The sequence below is a fragment of the Amphibalanus amphitrite genome, unplaced genomic scaffold (assembly GCF_019059575.1).
Source record: "Amphibalanus amphitrite isolate SeventyFive unplaced genomic scaffold, NRLGWU_Aamphi_draft 000036F_arrow, whole genome shotgun sequence".
Taxonomy (NCBI): Eukaryota; Metazoa; Arthropoda; class Thecostraca; order Balanomorpha; family Balanidae; genus Amphibalanus; species Amphibalanus amphitrite.
The window spans coordinates 764,739-777,635 of NW_024881532.1; the positions used below are offsets into that span (position 1 = coordinate 764,739).

The 12,897-nt window shown below is 52.6% G+C and overlaps 1 protein-coding gene across 5 annotated transcripts in view; it reads right to left on the reverse strand.

Moving 5' to 3' along the window:
- LOC122371814 (furin-like protease 1, isoforms 1/1-X/2) overlaps window positions 1-12,897 on the reverse strand; it is an 88,222-nt gene that overhangs the window by 7,832 nt on the left and 67,493 nt on the right. For all 5 annotated transcript variants that reach the window (XM_043348544.1, XM_043348528.1, XM_043348535.1 and 2 more), the window contains 7 exons: window positions 11,559-11,687; window positions 8,334-8,499; window positions 6,539-6,711; window positions 5,676-5,885; window positions 4,811-4,909; window positions 577-685; window positions 172-289 (listed from right to left, as the gene is read on the reverse strand). In XM_043348544.1, the coding sequence (XP_043204479.1) occupies window positions 172-289; window positions 577-685; window positions 4,811-4,909; window positions 5,676-5,885; window positions 6,539-6,711; window positions 8,334-8,499; window positions 11,559-11,687 (1,004 nt within the window). The remainder of the gene's footprint in view (window positions 1-171; window positions 290-576; window positions 686-4,810; window positions 4,910-5,675; window positions 5,886-6,538; window positions 6,712-8,333; window positions 8,500-11,558; window positions 11,688-12,897) is intronic.

Consider the following 12,897-nt stretch of genomic DNA (forward strand, 5'->3'; position numbering starts at 1 on the left):
AACATTCACATCGCACAAGCTTAAATCCAACACAACTGAATGAAAGAACAGCAAGGCCTCGATATCACATTAGCGTTATCAGATCACACTTTATCACATCAGCTCCAAACCCCACACGGCTCACCCTTCTCCAGTCTCCACCTTCCGGTCCCCCACCCCCCGACCACTCACTTGTCGACGTGTGCGGAGGGCGTCTCGCACTTGCGCTGCTCGGGCACGGGCCTCCACGTCCTGGCCAGGTTGACCATGGCCGTGGCGTCCATGAGACCGTAGCCAAACGAGTGGCTCACTGTCGACCGCGAAAGCGGGATGGTCAGATGAGAAACAAACTTCATCAACGAGCTAAACCATCGTAGAGAAGTCAACCTCAAAATGTGACACGAACGAACCACAAACCGTGATTGATTCTCACTTCCATGTTGGCAAAAAAAGGGTTCGATTTACTTAGAACGCTGAAGCTACATTTCTTTCCATTTTACCGATATCATGACTCTCGTAACCATCTCTTTATTTCATGCCGGCAGTTCAGTTTGATCCCTAACCCTACACACTGCTCCAGAACCCGGTACCCCGTACCGTTTCGTCCGACGCCGTTGGTGACCCAGTCGGCCGCTCGCAGGTTGGCCCGACGCGCCGTGCGCACCACGATGTGCTGCATGTCGCGCCAGGTTAGATCCTGGTTCACCTGTGAGGGCACAGCGGGGTGAAAGGTCAGAGAGCTGGCGGACTGCGAGGTCATAGATAGGCGGGGATCGGCCCGGGGTTTCGGGATCATCAGAGTTTAGGGCTTTTGTGCCATATCGGAGCGAACATATATACTGCTATGGTGGGGACGAAGATGTTCCCCAATCCCCAGCCCAGCATGTGAGTTCCCCTAGGGCAGATAAGCGGGCTACAAAGTGCCAAGTGGTTGATGGACTTTCCAGGCTTCGTCAGATCATCTAATGGCATTAGACATTGCATTTCCCTGAAAGGATTATACGGTTCGGGGAGAGCTGTTTTAAAGAGTGCTAAGAGGGAATTTATCCATTAAGGCTGGAGACCGCTGGCCTAAGGAAAAGCTCTTCAACATTAGAAGACCTCTCTGAAAAGATTGTCTTCATTATTATCGGCGCACATCATGACCGTAACGTAGCTGTATACAAAGATTTCATCGGAGTTAAACATCACCAGCTAATGCATGAGTAGCAAAGCATCCCACCCTTATCCGAAAAAGTCTGTGGTCCGTAGGCCACCCTCTCGGCACCCTTCCTCTACTATTTTCAATCACACTTACGACCGGCCTCCGTCGCCGCCGTCTGGGCCGTTCTCACCCAATGGCCATCGATCCCGACGGCTCCATCAGCGAATGGTCCGTAAAGAGGCCATAACCCAACTACACGGTCTCCAACCCCGACCAAAGCCCGGAGACGACGGCCGCGTCAGGCGCATCGTTCGGCAGACAGAGGAAATGAGGTCCGTATTGACTTCAGCGCTCATATGCGTAGCGATGGCGACAGCGGGCGCTCCGCCGGCGCTCAATGTTTTTGTCCTCCCTGTTTTGTGCCGGCGGACTGTTGTGACGACAGCGCCGTTGTCTCCTGTGTTACCGCTCGATCGGTCAGTTGACGCGCACTCGTTGTTTTGTGAACGGTTGAGCTGCTGATGTGTTTTTCTAGAAATAGCTCTGTTGACGTGCAGTTGCCTCGAGACGGACGCTGGACGACGGCTATTATAACCGGCAGCCGACGCCCATCCAATCAGACACAGTCGACCTGTTGCGACAGCCATCAAAACTAAAAGCCTCATCGAACATGCAGCGGCTGAACACAAAAAGAGCGATGGGTCACTGGAGGGAAAGGTGCCTGGCAACGTGGCGCAAACGCCCGCCATTGAGGGTCACCGTGACATTTTGTGACGGGGTCGCGGCGCCGGTCGACGGGAGCTGAATGGAAGGGCCGGCGACCGCTGCACTGTGGGGTTTTTATCGATCCTAGCACGAATTTATTTATATCGCATCCTCCGCTACCTCAACTAATTTTATTTCACCTTTAAATGGTTAGGCTTAGGGTGTGATCCCTGACAACATGGTTGGCTCTCCTGCTTGACCCCATCCCTCCCCCGCCCCCTCCCCACGGACTTAGCACTGAAGCGTTTTCGGCTAGCAATGCATCGTGGGCGTGGAAGCGTTAAAAAAGTAGAACGAAACTACAATCGTTTTAGAAGTAGATATTTGTTCATGTCTAGCCCAATCACCAAAGAGGCATTTCGGGCTTAACCTTTGCACTTTGTTAGTCCTTGCACTTAAAGGGGGAGGGGGTCGCACAGACTTCTGTCCTCGACTTTTCGCATACTAGCTCAAGCAAAACGTGGAGGATCACGACGAAACTTTCTATACCTTCGATTCGATCAATGTTACTCACACACTTAAAATTTCATGACCTCGACCTTAATAAAAATTTGACCTGTGACCTGTTTCACCAGACCATGTCAGGCTGTTATCGATTTGGCGCTTATCAGCGCACATTATCGGCGCGTTTTCAGTCTTGTTGTGGTTGTTAACTCTCCAAGGTATGAAATGCTGTTTGTTCTTTGCATTTTAAGGTCACGTTAAGGTCAAATCAAGGTCATGTACCTTAGATGACCTTAGTTGACTTTTTTCAAGTTATACGATTTTTCTAGATAAGTGCTTGGAGCTTATTTCGAACTTAACACCCATTTGAAGATTTAAGTAGGTAGTTTTGGTGCCTAACGGAACATGCTACGAAGCCGTCAACGGTAATCGACGCCTACCTTCTATGGATAGCCGGCAAGACACCTACTGGTCGGGCCTGACCTGACCCGGCCTAGCATGAAAACATCATCCTTGATCAAAACTAGCTTGAAATTCGTGATTAGCACCCCAAAAACCTCCAACCTCACTTTACAAAGTTACAGCATTTTTCGATTTACCTACATCAAAGCTCTGTACTGAAGTTCAATAAGGTGAACATTGGTGGCGATAGCCAATAAAATGGACGCAGCGTTGCAAGGGTGTTGTTGTTTTGTTCAAAAAGAACATTTGGCGATAGAAAAATAATGTCAACATGGTATCACCCCCTTCCTCCCTCCTCCCAACTCCTATACTGACCGGAAACCCCCAGGCGGTGTGCTGCGGTCGGGTAACCCGCCGCGGCGCGGCCCGGCGGGGCGTAAGAAACCACGCGGCACCGTCTGCTTTGACGTCTCATAGTGACTGGTTTAGGCAAATTTCGGCAAAAAATGAGAGCTGCCCCCGATGCAGAAATTATTGGAGAACATTTTGATATACATTTCCACGCGTAACAACGCGTATCAAACTTTGTAAGGCAATAGTTTGCTTGTCAACTCTCTGAATCAAGAAGCATTTTAACATTTTTAGCATTTCGGTCAAAAATTATACATTTGGATGAATTTTGGAAATTTTCGTGCATACCATCATCTTCCTTATAAGTCAAAGATAATGAAAACATGTCGCAACTATAACCTGCTGTTCAGGGAAACGAGTGAGAGGGCGTTTTATTGTAGTGTGCTTTTTCGCTGTATGCAGGTAGCACGACGCTGGTCAGGACGAAGCTACACTTTGAGAGGTTTTTTTAGGCATAAACAATCATTTTACAGACGATTTAAGGTGTGATTCGGATGCGCTGGACAATTCTACGTGGAATAAATAACAAAAAAGTGGAAATCGAAATACTTTAACTTGCCACTTAATGCGTGCTAGGATGGCATAAGTCCCCACGGTGCGCTGGATGTCCGGCCGATAGCGCCTGATGGATTAGGTGTCAACGCGCGTATAGGGGCGGCCCCGGTCCGGCACGGCCGACCGATCAGTGTCCGCCAGTGGTGGCCGCTCACTGCGGATTTATCCGGCCAGTGACGTCACGCAGCGACACGGCACGCGAGGCGGAGCCCAAAGTAGATCGAATCACTCGACTGGACAGCAGCTGCCGCCAGTGGACCGAAAATAACACCGCCCGGAAAGGTCACCTCACTCTCAGAGAAGCTTTGAACCCAGCACACGCCATCCATTCTATAGGAATCAACCCCTAGGAAGCGGGAAAACACAAGGTGATTGACCATTGACGACACCTTCGAGCAGGCTTCGCCACCCTGAAAGAGCCATCATCTCATCAACCCAGCACACAGCACACGACCGACCCATTCACACTATAGAGATCCCACATACGACCTCTATCAGCTGAAGATATCATGTAAGATCCCTATCATCCGCACACTGATCCCGTATACATACCGAGACTCTCAGACAGGGTTCACGACCGTCAGTCACTGTACGGAAAGGTCGGCACAGCAGACGCGTTATTACTACTGTCTGGTCCGGGGAGGGCCTGTACCGTCGGCCATCGCTCCTCTCTATTGGCTATTAGTCGCTGCTGATTGTCCCCGGGTCGCCTAACACCGTACAGGGATACAGATACGCTCACCAAGTGAGGCATGTGATTGCTTTCTGAGATACATCCGCAGGCTGTTGTGAGCAATGACGACAGAGGTCTTTGTCATGTCTGTATGGCGTGCATCAAGCCTCTTATGTGTCGACAAATGGTATACTTTGTTCTAATATTTACTTCTTTAGGAATCTTTCAGCACACCTAAATGCAATTGCACACATGAAGTTTTCAATCATTAACCTCAAGCATAACTGTAAACTGCGCACAATTGCACCACGGAAATCACACTATTGGCCCTCTTCCCTACCACCACCGATACCATCACCTTCCCCGCCCCAGGTCACCAACCACCGCTCATGTTCCAGGTCACCCAGGTGACCTCCGCCTCGACGGGCGTTCCGTACCTGCAGCGCCAGGGCGCAGATGCCGGCGGCCAGCGGCGCGGAGGCTGACGTGCCCGTGTGTGTCGCCGTACAGCCGCGGTGGAGGTCCGTGGTCACAATCTGAGGACAGACGAGAACATCGTCAGACACCAGTGTCGTCAGGGTCAGCTCTCAGCCGAGGCTACCCTGCCAGTCAGCTAAACCCCACAACAGTCGTAGATAGCAAATGTAATGCAAGTTCTGACCGTGCTTCATGGTTGCGAAATTGAGTGCAGCATCTTTGAGGTAAAAGTAGGAGCCTGATCAGTCACAGGACGGATGCTCGGCAATGCCTCTCACATGTTTCAGTCCCATCTTGTGACTGTTCTCCCACATCGCATCGTCCCGTCATCGTCTCATCCCTTCCATGCCGCCCCCTCCCATCCCCAATCCAACCCTTCATCCGGCTGTCGGTACCTGGTTCTCGAGGCTGCTGCCGGAGCTGTAGGTGGTGGCCAGTGTGGAACTGTGGGCACCCCTCCCCCACCACCCTACCCCTACCCCGCCCTCTCGTTAGACTGCGGACGTCTGTACCTGTTTCTCGAGGCTGCTCCCGGAGCTGTAGGTGGTGGCCAGTATTGCACTACACGTACCCCTCCTCCCCGCCCTCTCGTTAGCCTGCGGACGTCAGTACCTGTTTCTCGAGGCTGCTCCCGGAACTGTAGGTGGTGGCCAGTGTCGAGCTGCACGTACCCCTCCCCACTCCGCCCTGCCGTTCGACTGTCGATGTCAGTACCTGTTTCTCGAGGCTGCTCCCGGAGCTGTAGGTGGTGGCCAGTGTCGAACTACACGTACCCCTCCCCCACCACCCTACCCTGCCCTCTCGTTCGACTGCGGACGTCAGTACCTGTTTCTCGAGGCTGCTGCCGGAGCTGTAGGTGGTGGCCAGGGTCGAGCTGCACGCCTCCGAGTACCAGGGCACGTCGCCGTTCTCTGTGGCGCTGCTGATGCTCAGCGTCCACAGGCTGTTGGTGTAGCCGTCACAGTTGCAGTTGTCCAGCTCCCTGCCGCCGTTACCGGAGGCCCACACGAAGATGGAGCCCTTGCCGTTACGGCCCTGCAGGTGGTGAGATAGGGGCGAGTCACAAAGGGATCGGTAATGACAACACATTCCGAAAAGTCCGATCATGATCTGGGAACGTGATCAATAAGACGTAGAACAGCAGTTATATAATTCATCTACGCTGGATTTGCCCGAGGTAAGACAAGACAATCATCAAGGAACATTTTCTGAACCCAGAGCGAATGCCTTCAATTACGAGGATAGCCTCTTCGCCAGAGGTATTTTGGATGGAAAAAATACTCAATGAACTCTTATAATGAGACTGACTTCAACAAAAAAAGCCGCTGTATCTTCCTGCTGTTTGCATTGCCACGCGACTTGGGGTGCAGTTGGGTCACCTCTCCCGGCCGCCGCGGGCTCAGCCAACATCAATACACACGGCGGCACTCATAAGCCGAAATAAACGGCGCACTCACTGCCATCGTAATGACATGTTTACGACAGCCGTAATAGCGCGGCCAAATATAACATTTCAAATGAAATTAACAGCACCGTGATTTACAGCACAGGCGCGATTTAACGCACCACCGCGGCTGCAAATGATCGTGCGCACCTCATTAATCCGATCAAATTCGACCTCCCGAAAACTCCGCGTCCGCCGTAATTCGGTGAAAAAGGGCTGGGAGCGGGTGTTTTAGCGAACTCACGTTGACGATGCCCTCCTTGAAGGCGCGCTTGGCCAGCTCGCCGGGTCCATCCACCGTCTCTCCGTCGTCATCCGGCCCCCAGCTGGCGCTATAGATGTCGATATGGTTCTGGTTGAGGCCCAGGGACCGCGCCTCCACCGCGTCAGTCACCTCGCCGTCCAGCATACGGACACCTGGCGGCAGAGCGGCGCAGTTGTAGTTACCACACCCGCCGACAGGTGGCCGGTGGGAGTGGCACGCAGCCGGCTGACAAGGTCGGGAGGACATGCGGATTGCGGCCGGCCGGCGCGGCCCGGTGCCGGCGCGGTCACGGACCTCTAGGACACGTGTGGAGCCCGGAAAACGGACCGTCGCCGCCCGGCTGACGGTCTGCCGGCCATCGCTAGACGCATGATCAAGGCGGCGATTGAGAAAATGACCGTCTAAACGGCATTTCGGGAACGATGCACAAGGACATCACTGTGGGGAGCAAAAAAGACAGGTTACGGCAAGATGCAAACAATAAAACAAAAACGAGATGAAAATTCCATAAGTTCCAGGAGAACCAAATAGGTGGAGAGGAATAAACAGCGCCTTAAAATCGACAAACATCGTTATGTGAGAACCAACCGAATTTGTAAAAGGTTTTAAGGATCAGACCGAAAGGATAAACTTGCTTTTTCAATTAGCAATGCCTCTTCGGAGAGCTTTCGCGTAAGTTTCTGAGAGTAACCATAGGAACATCATTATTCCAGATACTATTTCGGGCTGGATCAATGCAGACGACACTAATGATACACGGTCAATACTAAGACCGATCCTTTAAAACTGGGCCTCAGCAAGGAGAGATCTCGTCTCAGCGGCTATACGGGCGAAGATCTTCCGCATTAATCATTCCGAGAGTGGGGGAATTAAGTGGATTTCCATATTGTTGAACAGCTAACATTCAATTTTAGGCTAATCCAATTTAATCCCACTTAGGCCCCAGTACGGACAGACTGCCTTATATCGCATTAGCTTTAGCAAAGGTTAACGAGATAATTGCGGGAAATCGAAGATTGAATTTCCATACTGTTAACTGAAATAGTGCAGCTCAACAGAAAGTAGTCGGTACCTAGGCTGAAAAGTTCGGTCACTCTCATCAGTATGAGGCTCCATTTTATACAGAACATTTAATATATCCACCCCGGCCTTCCCCTTTTATTCCTTCAATTAGGCCACCTCGATCGATAATGCATTTCAGCTCCTGGGTACAAGGCGCCCGACGCCGAGCCACTACCCCGACATCCATTACGGCACGGAGTCGGGGGCACACCCGGCTGCGCGCCAGCAATGCCCCGGATCGTTACTTATATGAATCACGGCGCAGTGGTTTGGCTTTACGAGGGTTCCTCATTGCGAGGCGGAGCCAGGCCAGGTACTGACGACAACCGCCGAAGTTTTACGAGCTCCACTTACTGGTCTCAACAGCAATATGACATTATGGAAAAAAACGAATACTTCCTTGAACTTGGAAATCACATAAAACTCCCGCAAGTAAAGATCGATCATAGGTAATGAAACCGTAGTTCTCAATAGCATGAGGGTTACGCCAGTAATAAGGTAAAAAATATATCGAAATTAACATTGACATTTTGAAACCCATCGAAGCAGATGGCCACCTAAAACAACTACAACCGTATCTTTCACGACACACGCCTTTCCGGTACCGCATTACACCAAGGCCACCGTATCACTTCCTACCTAAGCCGTGACACAATCAGCCAAACCAAGCCTTACCCACAGCCACACGGGTTCTCCCACGGCCACCACCTACCGCCAATGTTGGCCTCGAAGGCGACTCCGACGGCACAGAGCGAGTTGTTGGCCACGCCGGCCACCTCTCCGGCGCAGCGCGTGCCGTGCCGGTTACTGTCGTTCAGGTCGTACCGCGGCTGCGGGTCAGGGTCGTGGCCGTTGACGTCGTAACTGGCCATCGGGTCCTGTTGGCAGTGAGGGTGAGGTAAACAATCAGAGTCCTATGGATGAGAGGTCAGGTCACTCATTGTGTCAGGTTGAGTGTAATTGAGTGATGAGGGTACGGTCAGCCATCGAAGTGATGTGGATAAAAGGGGTGAGCCATTGGGTCCTGTGGGTGAGAGGAGACGGTGAGTTTAGTCATCGGATCAGTCGTGGGTGAGCGGGAAAGATCAGGGGATCGGTCAGCCATTGGGTCACCTAACGAGTGCCGGAAAAAATAGTCACGTAAGACAGCCAGGAAGAAGGTAAGGAAATGACAATATACATAGGCATCAAAATACCGGAAGAGGTACGCAACATGGCATACAACGGAACGGCATGACATATCAAAACAACGTTGGCGGACAAGGGTAGGGAACATTACACAAGTCGGATCTTGTTGGGCCTTGAATGGCCCATTCAGCGGCAGATAAAACGGAATCAATTTACACCCGGCTGCTGGCGCGCTTCCCAGAAACGCTCTGGAAAGACCAAACACCAAAGAGAAGCCGAACGGAAGAGCGCACAATCTCCCGGAACCAATGGAACATCCACTGAACTCGAACCGGCGCCCGGGCCTAGAGGACGCCAAACTGGCGAAATTTCGATAAACAGCGTACACCGACGACACGGGTCGGCACAAATTCCAAACAGCGGTGCTTATATATCAGAACACGAGTGTCGCCGCCTCGTGACACGCTCAGAATCGCCAGTGAGGCGGTTCTGGCAGCAATCCCCGGCAAGATGGATCCCCAGAGACGGACGAGCGCGTGCCGCCGCCAACTGACGTTCGGGCGGGTACACGGGTCGGTCGGCAGACCGCGACAGGCCATTAGTGGCTGCTTCGACGACAGGTCTGTCGTCTGATGACATATCTGTGACGACAGAGAGTCGCAGTGACGTATCGGGTGCCGACAGGCGAACCAACACACGACAGCCGACCGGTTAGCAGTTCCGGGTGTGGCCACCACTGAGCGATGGTTATTAATAGTTGTTTGGTGCCACCGGGAGTCGACGGGCCGGTGATGTTTGGACACACAGACAGTCGAGACCAGTAGTCGGAGACGGACAGCCGGTATAAACAGTAAACACACCACACCCTCAACCACAGACAGACACAGCGTCTATGTTCCACGACCTACACAATGAGTTTCTTTCCACTCCCAACAGGGGACCAGGAACATAAATTTCGATATAGAAAAACTTTCGATCTACACCTCGATCCAATTTCCCCACCCTCCCAAGCACCATTTTTCCCGCCTCGCGCCTCGGCCCATACCGATCCGACTCATCCCTCACGGAAGCGTCGCCGGTTCCATACCGCACGCACGCACGTGTGGCCAAGTTTGCCGTCACGCGCGCCCCAGCTGCGTGCCAGGCCCGGCGGTCACCGCGTGGGCAAACGGTCGCAGCGCACGCCCGGCCCCATTCGGTGGGCACGTCAGCTCGGCGGCCCGGGCCGCGGCACTCCCGAGAGGGTTCAGGAAGTCAGCGGAGTGAACTCGAGTAGTAGCCACACCTGTGCCAAGGGCTGTGATGGGAAAATCAGGGCGACAAAGAGGCATGCGCATTGCGCATTCGTCAAACGCTGTAGAGACGTTTGCTAATAGGAGCTAAGGGAAGTCCCGAAATTTTGCGACTTGCGCTCAATTACTGCATCAGCAACGAAGCAGCAGCGAGTTCCTGAGATAGCAAATGAATCATATAGCTTTAAACATTAAGTGCATCTAGTTAGACGTCATCACACCATGGCACCATTCGATAACATTCCAAGTAGCGATAGCAGATCCTGATCACGCGTGTATGTGTCATCACTGGTCCTTGTCGTAGCCTGCAGGCGCCCAGTTCCGGTGACCAATCCACCACAAGTAGACCAATGTGACCAATCCATGCATGACTTAGTTCATCAGACATCTTCGACACCATCCTCTCTTCTCCTCAGACAGCTGATTCACCTCAGCGGACACCAAGCCAGACGAGGACGGTCCCCAGCCCCGTTAGACCCGGGACAGACTGCACGGCGGCGACGACGGCGGCTGACTCACAGAGAGGCAATGAGCGGGAACAGGCCCTCAGACGAGGCAGCTGCAGACCGGACGTGGGCGGTACGGACAACTGGAGTAATGCAGAGAGAGGTACTCAGACCGGGAGGGATGGACCGGGTGGGGATGGGAGACAAACTAATAAGAAAAATGGTGGAGGGGCGGGAAGGGGTGGAAGGGGGACAGGAAGAAATTGCGCACGCGGTCTCTGGAGTTGGCCCAAGCGCCTATCTGGTGCCTTCAGTGCGTCTGGCAGACACAAAAACGAGCGATGTCTCGGTCGGCTGTGCCGACAATGACCCATCCCGCGCCACAGGCCTAAGTAAGCCGACCGCTGCAAACGGCAGGACGGGTTTAACTCAGCAGACACACAGGGCAGGCAATGGATCCAGACGTGCAGTCGAGCGGCCAAATGAAACGAGACAGACAGACGCGCTAAACTAACTGCAGTGCCATAAACGCGTCCGAGCCGAGCACTGAAATGGAATATACGGTAGCCGCCAATGCGCTGAAGAAAAATGGGCCAACGCTCTACGGACAGTGAAGAGATATTATCCACTCGGGAGACATAAAATACAGGCGGCAAGATTCGCCTAGACGCTGAACAATGGCCCAGTTTCAGAATTCACCTAACAAACAGTCCATTGTCTTCATAAACATGTCAAAGTCGGCCATCTCGACGGCATGAAAGTGTCGGATGGTTAACACAGATATAGCTAGACTTTAACTGATGCACTGTCTGGTGCAGGTACAACGGATGTGTACACTATAAAGCGAGCCATGTGCGACAGGGGCACTCAAAGTAAAATAAGATAAACATAAATATCGAACAAAATCACATAAAAAAGATTGACAGCTTTAAATATTTTATGCATCACGTTGCCCTGATTACGAGCGTTAATTTGAACACGGGCAACGGTTGCGTCCGCGCCGCCAGCCGCCCGTTGGACTAAGGATGGTCCCTCCGTTAGTCCTCCGCTACTCGTCCCCAAGTTACTCACGTAGTTGTCCATCAGGTCGGGGTGGTCCTTCTCCAGGCCGTCGTCCAGGATGGTGACGACCACGCCCCTTCCGGTGACGCCCTGAGACCACGCCCCCTGCACGTTCATGTCCAGGCCGCCGCCGCGGTTCTGAGGGCACATAAGACAGGCAAGGTTAGCAAGGAGCAGCGGTCACACATCTGGGTACACACACACTGATGGTCGTGTATCTGTGGATATGTTTCCCACCAGAGTGACAATAATAAGACGGCATCGCGTAGCCAAATGTATGTATGTAAAGTCGACTACAGAATGATGTTCCACTTTTCACATGCAATTATTTGCCTGGAGTGGTAGGCTGTGCCGCATCACACGGGCTGAGTTCACAAATTATAGCTTTGTCCCAATGCCCACAATCGACACGCCTAATTGCGTGATAAACGGCACAACTTAGCGCTCCGGTCAACTGATAGCTTCTGAGGAGTGGAACATCATTCTGTAGTCAACTATACATCAGCTGAGCACTGTCGAACAGACCAGCTGAGGCCGGGCGCGCTGGGTCAGCTCAGTTCGACCCACTAGAAGTCACACCAACGCACCACGCTCGTCTCGGCGCGACTTTCACCAACAACGTTCAGCCATCACAGGTTATCAGAGGCGAATCATCACATCAACCCCACAACGACCTCTTGCCACGGCAGCGCGTGCATTCAGGGACCTCAGGGAGCTGTTGGACGGTTACCACCCACCGCCCACCGCCCGGCGGCGGCGGCGGCGGCGGCGGCGGCGGCGGGGCGTTAGTGGAATGAGGGAATGTGACGGACTGTTTCCGCTAATGGAAGGCTGCCGTGCCCCGGAAATGGCACCGCTGCAGCCGAGGGTGGCCTGCGACCTATGCGAGGGAGTAGGGAAAGGGTGGGGGTGGAGCGACCTGTGGCGAGGCACTCCATGAGGGATGACAGCGGGGGCGATGGATTCCGGGCGGGGCTGAGTGAAGCGCTGATGAGCTAAACAAATACGCACAGAAACCCTGGGTGCATTTGCTCACTCTCCTGGAAAATGCGTAGATTGCATTTCACAGACGGATGATTGTTTTAAAGTAGACTGTAGGATGAAATCCCTTGAAGTTCATCCTGAGTCAAGAGAACCAGCCACCCGGCCCCGTAAAAATACATATGTGTGTGTAGGACGTTGGAATCGATATTAATGACATTTCTATTAGCTGAATCGAAGAGAATCTCATGATCGAAATGGCAGCTAATTACTGCAAAAAGTAAATTAATAGAAAAACATAACGCGTAGGAAAGCAATAAAGGGACGGAAGTGAAAACCTAGTTCTGATAAGAAAACAAAAACGGAA